The sequence below is a fragment of the Choloepus didactylus genome, chromosome 5, assembly GCF_015220235.1.
Source record: "Choloepus didactylus isolate mChoDid1 chromosome 5, mChoDid1.pri, whole genome shotgun sequence".
Classification (NCBI taxonomy): Eukaryota; Metazoa; Chordata; class Mammalia; order Pilosa; family Megalonychidae; genus Choloepus; species Choloepus didactylus.
The window spans coordinates 113,515,242-113,536,281 of NC_051311.1; the positions used below are offsets into that span (position 1 = coordinate 113,515,242).

The 21,040-nt window shown below is 36.6% G+C and overlaps 1 protein-coding gene across 6 annotated transcripts in view; it reads left to right on the top strand.

Annotated features, from left to right (window-relative positions):
• Window positions 1–21,040, top strand: part of DYNC1I1 (dynein cytoplasmic 1 intermediate chain 1) — a 320,884-nt gene that overhangs the window by 296,025 nt on the left and 3,819 nt on the right. For all 6 annotated transcript variants that reach the window (XM_037836734.1, XM_037836737.1, XM_037836735.1 and 3 more), the window contains 2 exons: window positions 3,123–3,263; window positions 7,423–7,548. In XM_037836734.1, the coding sequence (XP_037692662.1) occupies window positions 3,123–3,263; window positions 7,423–7,548 (267 nt within the window). The remainder of the gene's footprint in view (window positions 1–3,122; window positions 3,264–7,422; window positions 7,549–21,040) is intronic.

The window sequence follows — 21,040 nt, forward strand, 5'->3', positions numbered from 1 at the left end:
TATTTAAAGTCATGATACTTCTGTGGCTTTAATATATACAAAAAAGATTACAGGAACCTCCTCAAAATCATTGGCTAAACTTGCATGCACACACACACCCCTCTCTCCACCTTTTCAAAGCATGTAGTATTCTAAAATCAGTGATAATACAAATAGCAAACTATAACAAATTTGTGGATCTAGAAATTTGTTTCAAAGGTTGAAAAACAGAACCTTTAGACCCTGATGCTTTTGATTTCTTTGATTAAAATATTAATATTTCATGATATATGTGTTTTTCATAATTTTTTATGTTAAGCATTTGAGATGAAACTTTAGTCTGGTTTTCAGATTGCCCTTTAAGTCCCAAATAAAATAGAATGTTAAAATCTCTTTATTGAAAAAAGTGAAATTAATATTCAAAATAGCACTACTTATTACTATAACAGTGACATGAGCAGACCCCAAATGCTTCTGCTATATGTGGGGACTCCCGGGTGGTAGATGACAGCTTACTTGGCACCCTGGAAATGGGCTTAATCCTGATGTCCCGACTGTTCCCCAACCTGTGAATTTATCACGGCTAAATCAAAGCCTTTGAAAACATAAGCCCTTCTCCCTTCCTCAACACATACTTACACTGTAGTCTAGAATTATTTGCTCAGTGACTTTATTAACAGAATGTTCAGGCTTTGGGTGGGGCAAAGGTGAGTGATAAGGAAATTAGAGAAAGACTAGAGATGTCACCAACAGAATAACAGTATTTCAATGTAATGCTATTAAACAGGAGAAAACTGGATCTTTGATAACATGAACAGTAACAGGTACCTCCAGATGTTAAAAAAAGAAGTCTCAGGCTACTACAGTTTTGACTAAAAGTTTCTCAGAGAAGAAACTACTAAAAGAAGAGGAAAGAAACAGAATACTGGAGCTATAGGATAATTTATTAAGGAAATAAAAGTATCAGATAACATCAATCTCTTAGAAAAGTACTTTTTAATCAAAACAAGGAATGTATATATTTTATATGTTTATTGTGTGTCTCTATATGTACATCTTTCTCTAGACCTGTAAGTCCTCAGACGTACCATCAGCTGGATTAAGGAGAGAGGATACTGGCATGTTTAAGTCTTTACTATTTGATTTTAAGAAAAATGTGTTACTTGTGTTCTTCAGCAAACAGTAGCTAACTGTAAAACCAAGAACTGGCAGTGGAAATTATCTTCCGCCAAGAGTTAGAATTTAATATTCACAAGTGTTCAGTGAAGGACCAGCTACTCTGCACTGCCTTTTAATATATTAATAAGGAAAAAATGAAGTCACACTACTTTTAGGTGTCATTGGACATCCAGTTTTTCTAGGGAAAGCAATTTGAATCACTTAGTCCTAACTATGAGAGGAAGAAAGAAGCTACATATATAGCCAATAGGCAAATAATTTTATGTCCAAATCACATTGCAAGCATGGCATATAATAAATACATTGGCATAAAAGAGTCCGAGAATAATAAAATGCAAAATTAGAAGACCAACGTCCACTTAATTATTTTTAATTTTTCAGTCATGTTCTTTTTCAAAATACTCCCCAATTAGATATTTTTGAATTAAAAGTAAGATACCACACACACACACAATTCCATTTAAAATCATGTTTTGCTTTAATATGTTATAATTTTTTTCACTTCTAAATGCTAGTTTTAATATGTCAAAACAACACAATTTATGGAAACAGACATTGCTTTTAGTTACTACCTTAACAGAGTTTTGTATTAGGTTTAGGTTATGGAAGTTTTACCATCCTCTCACTGGTTTTCTCCTTTTGATTTCAGCACAAGCATTTAGTGCATTTTGCATTCACTAACAGTACACTTTGGAGTTTGCTCTAATATTTGGAGCTGATTCCCTATAGATACATTCTTTGAACATTCTATACAGAAAGGGTTTGATTATTCATATTGTATGTTATCTTTTTTTTTTTTAAATCTTATTACTCTGGCCTGTACAGGCATTCAGACCCACCCAAGAAGAGAATACAGACAGCTGACTGGATAGAGAAGACATTGGGAAAAAACTCCCATTGTTTAGATTTCTGTCAGAGGATATAAGAATACTTAATTTCTTTTATCTCTAGGGCTTTCATTATCATTTAAATTTCATTTTACATTAATTGATCAGGGATTAGTAAAGCATTATGCAGAAATTAGAATCAGACAAGCCAGATGGAATGAATAATTCATGAAGTCCAATTACATTTTATTTCTGGTGTACTTTCAAACTTGCCTGTGACTTCTGTGCTATTTTGATGTGACAATATTCACTGGAAATCAAGAGTGCCATTTTAATTTATTGTATCCCCCCAGAATGGAAGCATTTGTATGCAATGGGAGTGTGTTAATGCATTTCCCTGAAAACATCAATTTGAGGGCTCTTGGAAATATCAGACGATCTAAAAAAATATTTCACGTTCTATGGTGCGTTCAGGGGTATTACAACGAACCACCAATCCACCTGTTTTGGGTGAACTGATCCTATATAAAGGGACTAAGATTTTAGGACAGAGATATTTTCACTTTCCAGAAGAGCTATAATTCCCTTTAAAATCTTTTTCCTCATGCCCCACCGCAAAGGAGCTATTAAAATAAGAAATTTGGCATAGAGTTGGCCTGGAAGCAGCAGCAGTAGCCGTTGCAGCTACAGACAGGAACCACGAGGTGGCAGGCGTTGCCTTCCATGCAAAGCGCTCGGGGCTGCCAGAGCATCCACGAGGGTCTGATCCCGGCCGACCGTGACTTGGTTCAAGCTCCGAGCGTTTCGCAAAGCGTTGCTCGGCGAGAATTCCGAGCTAATGGGCAGTCCCGTCCACCTGTCTGGAATGTCTCGTACCACGGTGTCTGAAACCGCCTCCCAACCCCCGCGCGATCCAGCCCCCAGCCCCTTAGTGTACCCCCGCCGCCCCCACTTGGTATTTATTTATGCCACTGGACAGTTCTAGTCACATTAAAGCTCCGGTTCACCTTCTCGAGGACTTTCATCTCGGGAAGTTTTATGACACTTTGTGAATGTGCAAAGTTTTTAATTAGGCTCGCTAGACAGCCCGGGGCAGCAGCAGCGCCACAAAGTCTTCACGGTCTCTCTGCTTTACAGCACAACAAGCCGCTCTACTCCTTTGAAGACAATGCAGACTATGTGTACGATGTCATGTGGTCCCCCGTGCATCCCGCGCTCTTTGCCTGCGTGGACGGGATGGGGCGCTTGGACCTCTGGAACCTCAACAATGACACCGAGGTGAGCGGCGGCGGCGCAGGCGCCCGGGCCGGGCGGGCTGGGAGGGGAGCGCAGTTGGCCTCTTCTCCTCTCCCTCTCCCTCTAAAACTGCCTGTTTTGGACAGACCCTCCAGTTGCAGCTGGGCTGCCGACCCCCCATTCTTGACTGCCCTGAAGGGAATTGGCAAATGCATTTGCCAAAAAGCGTTTAATCTCACTTCATCCCCAAACCGTGGCAGATCCTGGACAACTGATGACTCTTCTTTGCAAAAGGCAAAACGATATGCGTTTATGCCCTTCCTTAAAGGAAAGGACATACGGGCATTTTTCAGAGCAGTATTGAAATAACTTTACTGGTAAATACTGAAAAGTAAGCTTTTGTAGACGCTGGTTTTAGATTGGGCTCTTGAAAAGGGCTAGTTGTGGGTGTTTGCCGTCCATACGAGATGACTGTTGACTTTTATTTTTAATGTTTGGATCTAGCCTCCATATGATTTTTACCAAGGTAATACTGAACTCAAAGACAGACTTTTACAATGGTTTCTAACTTTAAACATGTACGTTAAGCTCAGTATTTTTTCTAAAACTGGAATTTTAACATGTCACATTCATAGTAGTTCACAGGTGAAAAATATTGACATTTTAAAAAAGCAATTGACAGTAAAGATACATTCTTTTCTTAAAACTTTGCCATGTATAGGTTTCAAAAATTATGCTAGGGCATTTTTACTTTTTTCCCTCATCAAAATTACTGAGGTGCTAATTCAGCTACTCATTGTGTGTGTGTATGTGTGTGTGTGTTTAAAAATAAATATTAAATGCCTTTCAGTTTAACCAAATAAAATGGTCTCTGCATCATTTCCTAGTTTCTGATTTAGGGCAGCATTCCATAAATAAGAATGGACAGGTAAGAGGAACAAGTGCTGCAAAGTATCTGTCAAGTGGAGAACAAGAGAAAGGTCTTTTGAAGTGTTTTGAGCAGGAAACAGTGCAGCCTTTTTAATTAAGAAGCCTACAGCTGGAGGATATGAGGAGGAGCAGACTCCCCTAGAATTTTTTTTCTTGTGGGAGGGGGCAGGGAAATATCCTTCGGGCATTGTGACTGAATCATGGTATCTTTCAAGGGTATATGCACCTATAATCCCCGCCAAAGAGTTATCTCCTAGAAGTCTTCCAATTGTAAGTCTATTTTCCCTCGTAACTCCAAGAGCTGTGTGACGGGGATTGGAGTTATATTATGAATCATCTTTGTAAACAATCAAAAGGCATGAGGACGTGACATGCCCATCATTTTGTATGTTGAAATATTATAACATTACTGCTTTTAGTAGAAAGATGTTATTAACCTACATTGTAATGGTCTCCCAAAGTCTTTCATCACTGTTGATTAAAATCGTATTGCTTCTGTTTGCTAGAAAAAACTCATTCACTTAAAGCAACTGAAAAAAAAAAAAAAACAAAAAACGTTTTCCAGATTGACTTTTGAGACAGCTGAATCAGAAGTCAGGCTGAGAAGAGATGATGTTTTGGTGATGCCCAGCTATGGGTGCTTGTGAGGGGAGCCAGCATTCCACAAACTCCTTAATAATTACTATGTAACTGGATTTTTTTTAATAATCTTTTTTTTTTTATTAAAATGAAATTATTTCACACCGTTGCACTGTTGCCAAACATAATTTTTCCCTTCTCTTTCTCTAGGTATCAGGACACAACCACAAAAGAGTTTTATAGCTAAACATATATATTTATAAAATCATTCTTGGGCATGCAAACCATTTAGTCTTGTGGTAAACATAATTCGGTTTTCACAATAGAAAAAGTATATGGAGTCCGATTTAAATCAGTAATGAGCTGGATAACTTTTTAAAACTCTCAAACCATTTTTGCCTTCTAGCAAGTTGAACAGCATTTTTTCAGATATTTGTCAAGTTAGGGATTAGATTTGTTAGGGGGAACAAAAAAACCCCGATTTCCTGTGGCTTGTGCAGAAGTGTGTTTTGTTGTGGTGGTTCTTGTTCAGACTACTGTGCTTTAAGACCAAGTTAACCCAGTTGCTCCTCTGCAAGAATAGTTCATATTTACCTGTATCAGTATTACTGATTTATGCTGCTTGATGTATTAATTTAAGCCATATATAGTCTGTTTTTTCAAAAGTACTGAGGCATAAAAAAATGCGGAAATATTTGCGAAACCAGAGTAACCAGAGTGCAAGAGAGAGAACATATGGCTTATTTTTGTGATAAGTTTATCGATTTCTAAAAGATCATTATCAGTCAAATTAATACAAATGTATTTTGTCATTTCCTTTATGCATTCAACAAGGTTTTTTTTTAGCACATACTACAGGCAAGACACTGTGATAGCCACATTTTACCATTTATTATATCTATGAAAGAAGGTATTTTTAAAGATTTAAATTCTAATTGTTTCAGTTATATGATTTATATTTCAAATAAAATTCTTAAAAATTCTTAAAAATGTATTAAGCATTATTTACAATTTATCAAAAGGTGAGTTTCTTTTCAGAAATTACTTTTTTACTGTATTCATATTGAAAAAAACATTTTTCTTAAATTTTTGAGGTTGTTCATAGATAAAATCTGATAATGAATAGAGTTAGGTAAAGTATGATCCTATTGATCCTTCTAAATTATGGAGGTAAAAATTAACTCTGCAGACTCTATACCTGAATCGTGAATTCGTTTTCTGGACAGCACACCAGTAATGAGATGTATTGACAGAATCATGGCCCATCTAAATTCACATTGTTTTGGCCTTTGAAAGGTTTGGCTGAAAATTCAGGCTCTACCATGCACAGCAGGTACCTTAATTGTAGAAATTGTGTATTTTTTAAAAATAAATGAGCTGGGCATTTTTGCTCACGATTAACCTACAGTGATTTAAGCAAGTGAAGATTTTATTGATTTCAAGATTAAGTTTAAACATAGATTCTTATAGATGATGGACGTTGGTTTTTGTTTTGATTTTTTGCTATTTTAAAGATAGTATTGGGTCAATAATCTCCTATAAACAGATGGCTTCAATTGCCCAAATAACAGAATGCCAGGGGTGCTGAGTCACAGTTCACATCATGTTACCATCCTAATATGAGATGTTTATTAGACACAGGTCATAAACATGAGATGATCTCCTGGTGGCCATCCTTTCCCTATTTTTAAAAAATATTTTTGTTTTGACATGACTTCTTTCTTTTTTAATGGTCTGTTGTCATTTACTATTCAGCATTCTTGTAGAAGGCTCAGGAGGTCTGATATTTATGCCAGTTATAAACTTCCAACCTTGAAGACATGAGTTTACACAAGTGAGGATGGAAGAGGGGTAGGCACACTAAAATTCTTTTTCCAATACTGAGGTTCTTTTATCAAATACCATAGGTTCCGTTTCAGCGCCTCTAGTTTCCTTTTAATAATAATTATTATTACAATTATCTATGATTTCAGATTTCAAGGTGTTTATTAAAGGAAATATGTGTTTACTATGAGTAAGGAGCTACATTCTAACAGAGAATCACCTTAGGACGTGTCCAAAGTTATCGACTGCTTCCCACACCTTGGTACTGGCAAGGGGAAGAAAAATAGAAGGGAAAAGAAGAGAGAAGAATTTGAGGTTTTGAAGTTTTTCTTCTGTGTGCCTTCTTTTCTTCTGATCACCCCATCCTCAGTGAGATTTTGAGGGATCAATAAGTAGGGTGTTTTTTTTTCTTCTGAAGACTCATATAAATATGAGTTTTATTCTATCATGCATCTCCCCTTCCTGCCTATTATAGTATCCTTAATCTTAGTAAATCCTGAAATCTCTCTCCATCAATCCATAAATTATGACCCGATCTTAAAGTATCAACATTTAGCTGCTGTGGTTGTATGTTGGATTACACCCTGCATAATCTGAAGAAATATGTATGTCATCACTGCCCATGAACTGTGGAAAAGACTCTCCCTCTTTTCCTTTTTGTTAAAGTGTCTCTTCTCTCTACCCCTTAATTCAGTGGAGCATATGATTTAAGAACAATGCATCCTTTTTTACCCCTGCACAGGGATGTACATTTGTTCATGCACACGAAGGCAGTGGTGATTCATCCAGTTTAGATGTATCATTGTAAATTAGTATATTTAAATTCGTATTCAGAGATACTTTTTTTCTGTTGTAACCCCTTTGGCAGGTTCCAACAGCTAGTGTGGCCATTGAGGGGGCGTCTGCTTTAAACCGCGTCCGCTGGGCTCAAGCTGGCAAAGAAGTTGCCGTTGGGGACTCAGAAGGCCGTATTTGGATTTACGACGTTGGAGAGGTACATGTGTCTTTTTTATTTTTCAGACTTGTGTATCTGTTTTAGAGACCTACTGAAATTATTGACAAGACCTTGTGGGCCAAAAAAGCCCTCTTGAGTGTGTTTGCAAATTTCCACTGACTTCAGTGAGAGTTTGGTGAGACTTCCTTAGGGCCTAATTTGGTCCTCTGTCTCCATGCACAGGATACTTCAGTTAATGATCCAGGCTCCTTTTAGAGTGTGGTAGAATTCCCAGCTATCTTGTGATGAAACACGGCACTTCCCAGCAATTTCATGAGAATGAAAAGTTTGCCAGATTCATCAGGCTTAGCGTTTACTTTGGAAGTTTGTTGTTTACTTTGAAAAGTGAAGTTTTGGTCGGTCTGCTCAAATAAAATGTATTCTATTTCTTTTTTAAAAAAAGTATAGCCAGTTAAAAAGGATGAGGTAAATCAGAATTTTGTACCGTTTTCATGGTGTTCAAAAGTTATTAGATGAGCTATAGACCTACTTGATATGTCTTATTACATAATACATAATGTATTCCTAAAGTTGATGTCAAATATCAGGGGGAAAAAACTGTATCTTACATTTTGGATAATCTTCTTGAATTTTTACTCTCTTTACTATTGTATTATCAATCGATTGCCCATAAGCATAGCTGTTTAGTTTTACTATAAGAGAAAGTGTTACAAAAATTTTCATTTCTGATGAGGTTAAAGAATTTTTTCCTTAGAGAGAAAACAGTGAGTTTTCAAACAAAACAAGAATGTCGTGTGACTATATTTTTAGTGTAATATGAATCTGACATTTGCATTCTATGGGAAAAATATACCACATTTGTATGCAGAACACCCCAAATCTAGGAAGTTCGCTATGAGTGCCTGGTGGATTGGTTTAAATGATAACACTGAGAAGGGTTCTTTATGGTTTCATCAACCAACATTCTATAAAGTTGGAAATACTAGATGGTTTGCTCTATAATGGAACTTCTGGTGATATATTATACACAGCTTTAGGGTACAGTTGATTGTGTTGAACCAAGCTAGGTGATATTTTTTAAAGACATCCAGAGACAGAAACTGATTTAGGGATGGGAGTTTTCTACTCTGGGACTCACAACTGTAAGTGAAACAACTAGAAGAATCTCTTGGTTTTGCTGCATGTTATCTATTTTATTAGTCGCCCCCAGTGGACTACCCTTGATGCCACAGGATGAGTCATTCCCACAGTGACAAAGACTTATTAATATCGATCCCTAATCCTGAAGGTGAAGATGGCCTGGTGACTACTGACGTAGTTTGTAGTCTTTAGAAAAGAGAATACCCTCTGAGTAGTAACTATTGCCAGTAGTTTTATGGCAATATTTTCTTCCATGAGTGTTCTTTATATTTAATGCATATTTTTCATGGTCTTTATCAAAATAAAAATGACCAACAAATAACAAAAATAAATATGCTTTATTGGATCATTTCCTTAAAAATATATATAAAAAAGGAAGAAGGAGAATATAAAGAGACAAACAAGGGTTCTCCTTCTTCCATCCCCCCCCCCTTTCTCTTTCTTTTGTTTATTGTGGGAGATAAATAGATGTGGAGACAGACTCAGAGATGAAATATTAGAAACTACATGAAATTTTAAAACTCTTTTTCCACCTCCCTTGCTTTTACAGAATGCCTCTTAACTATATACAACATTAATTATTTCATACCTCTTTGTTGTATCCCAGGAGGCTGAAAAACAGAATATTTTAATCTGATTTATTTAATGAAAGACCTTTTTAAAAGTCTTTATATTGACTAGAAATATTATACACACACATGCATACATGATCTCTATGCAATAAGAAAATATAATGTATATACAGAATTTCTGCAATAAAGTGATTTTATAGCCTGTGGACAGGATTGCTTGGCTATGACTCATATTGTGGCAGTAATACCTGATTTTGCAGAAGTTGCTTTGGCTGATATGTAGCTGCTAAAATTTCTTTCTAGGTTGCTATTGTCGTTTCTAAATTGCAAAGTGTTGTTATACTCATATTTCCACTATTGTACTTGCAGGTCAGGCTGGTTTTCATTTTTGTATTATGGCCCTTGCTTTTCTAAGTGATATTACAGACTGTAGAAATGTCTACAACGATAGGCCAGTCCTGCCTATTGTCTGGAGTCTAGACAGGCTATAGAAAAATCTCTATGAGATATAATAGGCCAGACAATTTGTAGGGTTGTTTATCCCTACAAATTCAGAACCAAGAAAAAAAAAAGATATACTGTTTTATTGAGAGTAGGTAATATTATAATCTTCTGGCCCTTCTCTGAGTGACCACAAATCAGGATAAGCTTATATATTTGAACAATTCTGTATGTATTGTTTGATCACATAGAAAGCCACATAGCTCAGAAATCTCAGATTTAATGAAATAGTTTTATCTTAACTAGTTTTTTTTCCTAAGTATTTTTATAAGGTATCTCAATATATTATTTTTGAAAAAAAAAAAAAAGGCCTTTCTGTTTTTCTGTTTGCCTCTTTGCCCTATTCTAAATCTCTGTCGAGGCACCAAGTGCTAAAAGGAAAGGTGACTTTCCTGCAGCTGAGGCTTAGCTGAAGCCCAGTTCTGAGAGATGGTAAATCACTTCATGGGCAAACGCTGCCATTATTGTAATTACTACTGTCTCATTCACCAGCCTAGAACTGACAGAGAGGAACTGTACATAGAATAGAAGGGCAACATCTAAACGGTGCCTCACCAGCCTGCTAAATCACCTAAACTGCAGAAGGCCGGACGGAGGGCCTTCACAGCGAGCCTATTTAGAATGAGATGTCAATTGAAGGCTGGTGCATGACTGACCAAAGGGAAGTGATTTGCACAGGAACTGACTTCTAACGAAAAACAAAATCTGGGAGGTGCAAAAATTATGGTAGACTGTGCTACCCATTATTATATTCACAGTTGGTCCTCGGGCCACCATTAAAACCGGACCTTCTCACCTAGGTCCTGCCAGCCATTGGATGGAAAACCTTGCTTTGTGGAATCCTCTAGAAAAGAAGAAACAATTTTAGATAAGCCTTATATGCAATCTGTATAAGAAAGTAAATGGTAGCTTTTAGAGTACACTTTGTCCATCCAGTTTCTTTGGGACCTCGGTACACTGAGCAGGTGCCTGTGGGAAGACATCTCACGTTCCTTCTCCCAGTGTTGATTTGACTCAGACCTCTGTTAGGCTGGTGGAAAGGAGTGGGCAGCACTTCCACAGGCAGGGCCGGCTTCTTGGGCATGCAACCTGTGCAGTCCACAGCGCCTGTGCTTTGAAGGATCCTGTGGTTTAAATATCTGCTGTCATTGTCAGGTCATTGTAGAACTTTTTTTAATGAGGGGCCCTGCAAATTACATAACCATCCTGGCCACAAGGATATAGCTCTTATTACCAAGCACAATGCAAATAAGAAATGAAAAATGTTGGCCTCAATCTAGAACATTGGAAAGAAGGAGAAATCTATTTGAAACTTGGTTCAAAGCAGCACATGCTATCTGGTTGTCTTATTACCTATTTCTTAAGACTATTTAAGAATGTTGAATGAGAATACTGATGATTTTACACCATAAATATCGTGAGGCCCATAAAAGTAGAGCTGAAGCTATACTGGAGATTCTGACACCTCCCCACAGCCCCATTTTGGACATTGCAATTTTAACCGGAAGTATAATATAATTTGGGGGAAAGATCCCTATGGTGCCTACTGCCCTTGGAGTGGAGTGGGATGGCCCTTCTCTGCTCACCGCATTGTAGAGAACTTCCTGATGAGAGCGCTGTCTGTGATTACCAGTGGAGACGTCTCCATTCAAGTCCACATAGGTTTGCTTCCTGTGAGACCTGGCACTCAAGGAGGGCACTGCAGAGAAGGACCCTGGTGTCACCAGTTGCTAACAGTTGTCTGCCTCATCTCCTGTCCCAGCTGAGACTGCAGCTGCTGCAGGGAGTCCCAGCACTGTGCCCCCACGATCATGCTCTCCTCTATTATGTACAATTATCTTCCATGACTTTCAAGATGATGGCAGAGGAGTGGCTTGAATCCAGATTTACTGATGCAATTTATTATGAACTTCTGAAGAGGTAAACAGGATTGTGTATGAGCTCACTGAAAATCACCAGATTATGTCCATCCCTGTTTTTTGTTTTGTTTTGTTTTGTTTTTTTCTTTTTTTCATCACATTTAAATGGCAAAGGCGTGAGTAATATCTTCGGGTCTGTGACTAAGAAGGTAAAATATAAAACAGCAGTGTTTTCAGGTAGGCCACATGATGCTTTGTTTATATAGCACACATTTTTGATTGTTTGATTTCAGCATTGTATGTGGAAAATATACTGTATACCTTTATTTTCACAGATAGGGGTCTATTTTCTTTGCAGAGCAGGTGCTTAACATCCATTAATGTTAATGGGAGTTATGTGAATCCAACAAAAGAGAAGACCCTTTTTTATTATTTGGCAAATAATCTTTTTTTCTATTTGTGGCATCTGAAAAGTTACTTAAATAGGCAGTGATTATGTGCACTAGTTAAATTTTCAGCAGTTGAAAATAAAAAAAAAAAAAAAAAAATGCGCCTAGCTCTTAAATTAAGTTTTGGGGATTTTTTTTCTTCAAACCATGGGACACAATCTGTTTTGAGCTCCCTGATCCCATTCAGTTAATTGAAACATGGGTAAGATAACAAGTCATAAATTAACTACAAATATAACCTGAAAATGTTGAATGTATTCTGCTTCAGCAGGCTTGTACAAAGCTGTTAATCATTGTTGGATTTTTAAAAAAATGATGTGTGAACACACACATTTTAAAGAATTAAAAGTAAAAATTACTCCATGCCGTGGCTCCTTTACTAAGTAGCAAGATGTTCTATACAGAGCTGATTTTAACAGCGCATGGACTAGTGAGTATAGAATTATTCCTGGGTCCTGATGATTGATAATCAGACCTATCTACCTGTCTTTCTTGCAGATGTGTTTTATAGAAAGCCAACTGCCATTGTTAGTGCTTCAGTGCTGTCACACACAGATGCAGCTGTCACAAATATCCCCTAACAACTATGTTGGCTGCTTATCTGAATTAGTTAGAATGCTGTTTGCAGCTCCAGTTTTGAAAGAAGCAGTTTATCTTCCACTTCCTATTATTTCTTTTTCCATTAACCTCTTCCAGGGAAGATTTTGTTTTCAGTGGTGATAAATAAACAGAAGTTCCAAACCCTGGCTATATATATTTTGTATAGTAGTCAAGTGATAAATTTCCAAAACAGTTTTCAGCTTTAACTAGAATTCGCAAAATAAAATGACAACTTAAATATTGTTTGTTGGAAGAGGAATAAATCTTATCACTTTAGCTTTGTTTGTTTGGTATACCGTTCGTTCACTAATTACCTAAGTAAACGTGTAACTCCTTAAATTTTCACTCTTAATTTTGGTTGCATTTCAAATAGCTTGTTTGTGACCATTTGTGGGCCGGAGGAATAGCAGTCATTTTATTGTAAATTTCAATATATACAAGAAATTTGGCATTCATTAATATATTAAATGGCCTTGAAAAATTCTTGGAATGGAAAAATGTGGATGAGAGATGAAATGTAACTGCTAAAAAAGGAAACATGATTTTAAATGCCCATTTGAGTGTATTTTAAAGCTGAAATGAACAAATTGGAATGAAAAGTTTATTTGGAATCCCAAGAGGACAAATGGTTTATGTAATATACTATATTAGAAATGCTGGTCAAGCTGTAATGTATAAGGAATATAACAAGGTGCTTTGGATGGTTTTTACAGCCAGAAAGAATAGGAATAAAAGAATAGAGATCCAATGAGCTATTTCTCTTGCACTTTAAACAGCAATGCTATGTAGTAGCATCTGATAAACTGGAAGGGCTGGGAGTTAAAAAGAGTTTGAATGACACAAAATAAACACAATACATTTATGGTTTTTAAGTGGATTACACTTAGGCAATAATTGTTTGCTTTGTGGAAATACTTTGTGTTTTCCAGTGAGACAGGGCCTTCATCGATTCTCCACAAGGAATCCTGTGCCTTGAATATAAATAATCCCCCTCCTTGGGGAAGGGGACTGTGCAGAACACAAAATAGGAAGTTAAACTGAGTTTGGGCAGTTAATTCAAATAAGAGTTCCTTCATGAAAAAGGAATGCATTTAAAATCAGTCCATTTAATTACTGTGCTCTATGATGGCCGTTACCTCCTGCTGATGACGAGCTTGGTATCAGGGCTCCTCTTTGGCAGACGTCAGTAGAGGAGAGCAGAGCTGGGCTCAGCTTAGCAAAGTCCAGTTACGATCACCCACAGCACTTGTGTTTCTCATTAAGTGAGTGTTGCTGGAAGTTGCTATGTGCTTGAAGGTCTTTGCTAGTACTGGCTTATTCTTCAGTGGATAAACAATGTTATTTTCTATAGCTGATGCTAAATACCTCCCTTTGTTTTTCTTCTTTTTCCTCCATGGAAAAGAAAAGACTTAGCATAAATTTGTCCATGATGCCAAGCATCCAGATAAAAACTGCAATTCAAACAACTGGTTCTGTCAGTAACATCTAGATCTATTTAATAACTGATAACAGAAACAAATCAGGATTTTCAGTTGGATTTTTCAGTTATCTGAATTTTTGCAGCTACAACACTGTGCAGTTAAGTCAAAGAACACAAAGGCCTATTTGTATGGGCAGATCTTGGATGCTAATAAATATAATTATATCTAATAAGCCACTTTGAAATAGTATATTTCTTTGTCATAATAAATTATATGTATTTAAAATAAAATAATTTGGGTAAAATTATTGTAATTTTAGTATTAACTAATTTCTTCTAAGAAAAGCACTTAATTAAAAAATAGAAGTTATTAATTCCAATTAATATTATAATGATTCATCTTATGTTAGTGTAGTAGCAGTGGCTTTCATTTTGAAAATTATGTATATAAAAGACCATGATTAAGCTAATTATTAAATAGTGTGCTTATTCAGGTAGCATTAGTATATGAAAATAGACTCAGGATTAATATATTTTCAAGTTACTTTTTTTTCTGAATCAAGAAAATACAACTTTTATATACTCTGGAGCTGTTGATTAAATGAAAGGAAAACCCTAATAGCTAATTTTATGAAAACCAAATTAATGTGTGTACAGTAATTTACAATATTCACTGAAACTCATACATTCTCATTTTGGTGATAAATGGTGTATGAATATAAACCTTCTGAGACAAGAACCAGTTTGTGTAATTAAGCATCTTTATGATTCTTGTGTGGTTGCAAACTGTCATCCTCAATAGTTTGGATTCTGAAGCAGTTGTTAATTATAGTGTTAATTTTTTTTTCATAACTGACAAAATTGTGTTTAGTTTCAGAATTTCAAAACTGCTAAATTTTGTCTTGAAAAATTGCTGCTTCAACAGCAGCCTCAAATCATAGCTCAGACCAGCCAAGTGTGGAGCTGCCCCTCTGATCATCTGGAGTCTAGGTCAATTACTTGCCTATATAGAAATGGAAAGTTAAGTGTATCTTACATGTGCATTGCATCTGTTTGCACATCTAAAATATTAATATGAAATCACATACCCACTTGTACATGTTTATGTGTAAATATGTATAGAGCATATTGGTTGGATTCGCAAAATGAGGAATGAATGAATCATTATATTCCAATTTCCAGGAAGATTTACATGAATTTTTGAGCATGTCAGCCATCAGAAACTCTTAAGTTTTAAAAGATAAGTTATATATCACTTAAGGAATATCAAAACTTAACATTATGGAAGAAATTTTGCACTCTTTTAGACTGTAGATAAAACTGATCAGTGGCCAGTTTCTAAGATCCTTTCTCCTAATGAGCAGCCAACAGTTTCTCAACATTTAGATGAAATCTTTTATATTTATTTGTCTCAGCATTAAGGATCTTCAGATAGAAAGTGAATACCCTCCAGAACTATAAAGACTAGCCGCCTTTTTTACTTATGAAAAAAAAATTGCAGGTTGGCAACCTTCGTTTGGTTAAATCATGTTCCTCAGAAATTTTCTAGCCTTTGTAGTATTATGTCCACAGAAACATCCCTATGGTGTATATTTAATGAGTATCTATTTGAACAAGAGTAACCTGGCCTAGCACAGTGCCTGGCACATAATACACACTCAGTAAACATTTGATGGTGAGTGAATGACTCACATGTGAAAGATGGGGGTTCGGGGAAAGCTTAAGTGTGCAAAGCATTCAGAACGCAGCCTCAAGGTTAGCTATAGATTGATGGGCAGGGAAAAGAGCCATTTAACCATTTTTATAGGAAAAAAAGGATATTTAGAAAAGAGTGCTATCCTTCCTCCCCAATCTCTATCCCAGTCCCCCTCCCATCCTGTGCTTTTAAAACTGAGCGATTGGCCACTAGTGTAATGAGAGCATAACAGTTGATTCAAATAGTTGTCAAACCACTGGAAAAATGCTTCCTTTTCATTGTGCTTTTTTTGGACACTATAGATATGGTAAGTCATGAACTGCATTATAAAAATACCTCTTTTATGCCTAAACATTCAGTAGGAAGGAATGGCATTTCTTTTATTACCTTGGTAAATGTTTTTAAGGTGTTTAGCAATAAGCTGCCTTTTTTTTTTTTTTTTTTTTTTTGTCAAAACGGCTTAGATGCAGTGGTTGCTAGGAATTTACTAGAAAACCTACAGTTAATATCAGACACAGAAGGGATAAATGTTTAGTCAGCTAATACGATAGATTAACTTAAGTAGCACATGCTTTTTCTTTTTCCTGTCATTTTCCTGAACTTTTGTGTTATGGAAAAAGGGTAGTAATTGAAGTTTCAAAGTTTTTTGTTTTTTTTCCAACTGTTGCCTGTCAGCCAGTGTTTTTAGCATTTTCCCCATCTTTTGGACAGAGAAATAGATTGTTCCACATAGAAAAAATAATGCTTAACAAAAAAGGAGGATAAGATTTTAATGCAAATGTGAACAAGGTCATCTTTGGTCCTTGGAGAATTAACTCTTTCCTCTTGGTCTGACTTTTTTTTTTTTCCTCCATAAGTAAAACCTTCAAAATGTTTTCATGTTTCTTATAATGCTAACTTTTAACATTAACAAAAATACTTTTAAATGTTAATTTCTTAACAGTGTTTGAAATAAATTTAACTCTTTCCATATTTGCTGTTATTTAAATTGATATAAACCATATTTATTAAATTGTACTTTTTCCTTTTGACTTTTTGTACTACTTTATTTCTTTTAAATTAGTTGATAATGGACTTTTAAAGTGTTTTTCTAAGATACATGCTATCAAAGTAAACCTACTCCCAGGAAGGTTTCAAGCTTCTTGGGTAGATGGGGGAGTGGGGTGAGGGTCCCTTAGATGGGATTTTCAGATGAAAGGAAATTCTTTCTTCCTTAACCAAAAATAGCCAGGTACCATCAGGGCAGAATATTGTCAAATTTCACAGAAATTTTAACCTATTGATTGGTAATAGCAGACTAGAGAGAACAGGGTAAATGTAACTTCTACTTTCAACTTCTCTAAAACTGCTCTTTAAATACTAAGTTGCCACAAAGTATATCCTTTTGTGGTAGAACCCTGTAGCATATTTTTGCCCTCTGTATACTGTATTCTGGCTTGGAATTTTGGTCCGTGGTTTTATCCATTGTTAACAGTGATGCTAGACTCTCCTGAGAGTTAAATACAGTGGAGCTGTATTTATGTGAAGCGGGTAGCCTTGGTCATTCCAGTAGCTGTTGCATTGCTGATTACCTCCCACTTTGCTTCCATCTGTGTGTGTGGCAGAGGGAACTGTCCTAAAAAATACAGGCTTCCTCTGAACACAGACGTTTATTTGCATACCAGTAAGTCCACAATCTCATGATTTGGGATGCCATTAATAATTGTATTTTTTAAATGCTTTCAGAGCTTAGAGAGGTTTAGCAGTCTTTCTGTGGAAACCGACGTACACTTCCACTGTTCCTGTAAATTCTTTCAAAAGACTGATGCATTTTCAAGTGTAAAGGCAATTTGTAAGATAGCTTTTTTTTTTTGTTTTTTTTTTTGTTTTTTTTTTTAAATCATCATTTTATTGAGATATATTCACATACCACGCAGTCATACAAAACAAATTGTACTTTCGATTGTTTACAGTACCATTACATAGTTGTACATTCATCACCTAAATCAATCCCTGACACCTTCATTAGCACACACACAAAAATAACAAGAATAATAATTAGAGTGAAAAAGAGCAATTGAAGTAAAAAAGAACACTGGGTACCTTTGTCTGTTTGTTTCCTTCCCCTACTTTTCTACACATCCATCCATAAACTAGACAAAGTGGTGTTTGGTCCTTATGGCTTTCCCAATCCCATTGTCACCCCTCATAAGCTACATTTTTATACAACTGTCTTCGAGATTCATGGGTTCTGGGTTGTAGTTTGATAGTTTCAGGTATCCACCACCAGCTACCCCAATTCTTTAGAACCTAAAAAGGGTTGTCTAAAGTGTGCATAAGAGTGCCCACCAGAGTGACCTCTCGGCTCCTTTTGGAATCTCTCTGCCACTGAAGCTTATTTCATTTCCTTTCACATCCCCCTTTTGGTCAAGAAGATGTTCTCCGTCCCACGGTGCCAGGTCTACATTCCTCCCTGGGAGTCATATTCCACGTTGCCAGGGAGATTCACTTCCCTGGGTGTCTGATCCCACGTAGGGGGGAGGGCAGTGATTTCACCTTTCAAGTTGGCTTAGCCAGAGAGACAGGGCCACAGTAAGATAGCTTTTTAACAGAAACGGTAATTTTTAGGTTAGTACAGGTTGTGTATCTGTTTGGAATCCATGGTTAATATAATAATCCCACAGACTTTTTTAATGACTCTGTTGAATTGAAAAATTACAAAGATGCTGATGAACCACATGCTCATGGAATATTTATCCTGAAACCTAGAGCCCGACTCATTTTAATTCATTTGCCATGCCTAACATATCTGAGAAACCAAACTGAAATTATTGAATGCTTTTCTAATGTCTTAATTATAAAAGATTTTAAGAAATTAACGTACTTTTACTCTAAGCATTGCTTGAAGCAGATACGGCAGATACTTTCACCATAAAAATATATAGATCACTGGGCTGGTAGGAGTTACTGCAGATAATGCAGCTATTTAAAATCAGCTGCTAGGTGCTATAAACCCTTTAAAATTACTAACAAATGAGGAGGGTTGACTGAGCACTGTTCAAAATGGTTAGCCGTCTGCTTATAAAAAGGGGCACATGAATGATATTTGTATGTTTAACCCTGGTTATAAAAAGTCATTTGAATTTTACAACAGCATGTTCAGTGGTTACAAAGCCTTAATGGACTTGAGGTAAAAATGTAGAATCCCACTGTGGAAAGTGTCATTAACAGGAAATTTAAGAAATCAAATGTGATGAAATATAAGGTAAACTTCTAGAAAATGCAGGTTTTATAAAGGTGAAAACGAGAAAAAAAATCACAGCAGAAGGGACTAAGCATTAAGAAGGAAAAATAACATCATTTATTCAGGATTTACAATGTACCAACTACTGTGTTAAGCTTGTTCAGTCTCATTGTCTTATCTAATAGTCACAATAATCTTAGGAGATGGATGTTAAAATTCCTTTCTCACAAATGAGAAAGTGAATCTCCTGAGGACACACAGCAAGTAAGTGACAAGAGTTGGGAATGAAACAGTGATCTGACTGAGGGCTGCGGTGGAGGGGAGGGGGCTTTCAACCTTGGTCCCCTGCTCCAAATCCATTTATTCTGTAATCTGTGCCTCCCCTGAAGTGTACAAGTGGCCCAGCCAAGACACCCATGGCTAGACTGATGGCTGATCAGGGGGTTGGGTGTGGCAGGCTGCAGAGGCACCCCTCAATCAATTCAGGCAGTGGGGGGGCAGATCCATGACCTGGCCTCAGGAGTAATGGAGAGTGGGGGGAGGTGCGTAGAAGGAGGGAGAGAAGGGAAGAGTGGTGGCAGGGGGTAAGATGATCAGTTTTAGTGGAATTTCCCACGTTGGCACTTTTGCTTGTTTTTGATCCTTTGTCTCCCCAAAATCCTAGAAGATTACAAACAGTCTTTAGAATCTTGTAGCAGGTGATTCAAAACCCATTCCCTGTCTGCTGTGGTATGCTGGCATTTCTCAAAGGGGTGAGGCTCCTGATTGCTCCATAGTAAGGTGTGAAAGTTGGCAAATCATTAACTCCTGGTACTTCCAGTTTCCCTTGGTTATAGAGAGGACTATACCTTGTTCCTTAACATCCTAACAGAGCAATCTGTTGAATTAATTCTTAAAGCACACACATATAAATCCATGTACATATCGTTTTTAGGAATGTGGTATATAGGCCATGTACCTATCGCTTTTAGGACTGTGTTCAATTTGAGAATTTAAAGAAAAAGAATGCATGACTATTCCAAGATGTACTCATACTTTATTCCCTTAGATTGCCTTTCTCATCCTCTCCACATGCCTGTTGATAAATGGGTGAGATACCATCATTCCCATTTTATAATTGAGGCAATGAGAGGTTAAGTGCCTGACCACTGCCAGGGGCCGAGATGAGAGCAGGACTCGAGTCTTCGAGTCTTCCATCTAAATCTGAGGTTCATTTCACCTCCTCCTTACAACCAAATTGCTACCTCAGTAACTTCCTTTGACCTTAGTTCCCCTTAGCTGTAAAAATAGGCTGGCACCATATCTGTAAAAGATGATCACTTTTAGAGCTAAAATTTTATCGTCTCAGAGTGCTTTGAGCATAAAAATGCTTTATGAATTTGACAAAAAATTAGGAAACAGTCATCTGGCTGGGAGTGGATTGGGTATTGGTGAATTCCGTGTTTGAAGCAATGGGGAAATCTGAGCATTCCTGAATTGTGACATGGCCTTTCGTGGATGAATTCAAAAGCTGAGAATGTTTTCAGATCCACTTTGACTCGGTATAATACTGGACAATTTTTATGCATCATTTTTGTGGTGTTCCCTTGATTTAACTATGGGCTCTTGTTTTCACATCGCTTCTCACATATTTTTTAACAGATTGCAATTATTCATTACTGCAAGAAAGTTATGAATATTTTCCTATCACAAATGTAAATTGCCTAGAAATTATTCTAAGCCATTATTTTCAGGGAAGAAAAACATTTATGGCCCTGCTCTAGATTTAGTCTGCAATGCTTGCTAAAAACCTGAAGAGACACTGATGCAAGGTGATTAATGTCATTTCCTTCCCTGTTACTTGCTTGACACGCACAACATATACTAGAAACTGTTGCATTTGTCATGGTAAGAAGGTACATTTTAAGCTGTTCACTTTCTGAACAACAAAAATTCTATGCTAGTTATCACCTTTTGGCCAAAGAAAACATGATAATTTTTCATTGATATTTCTGAGTCATCTTATGCCACGGTGACTGACCATTTTGTCTTTAGTTCCCATGTACTGTATCTGGCATTGATTTGGTAATCC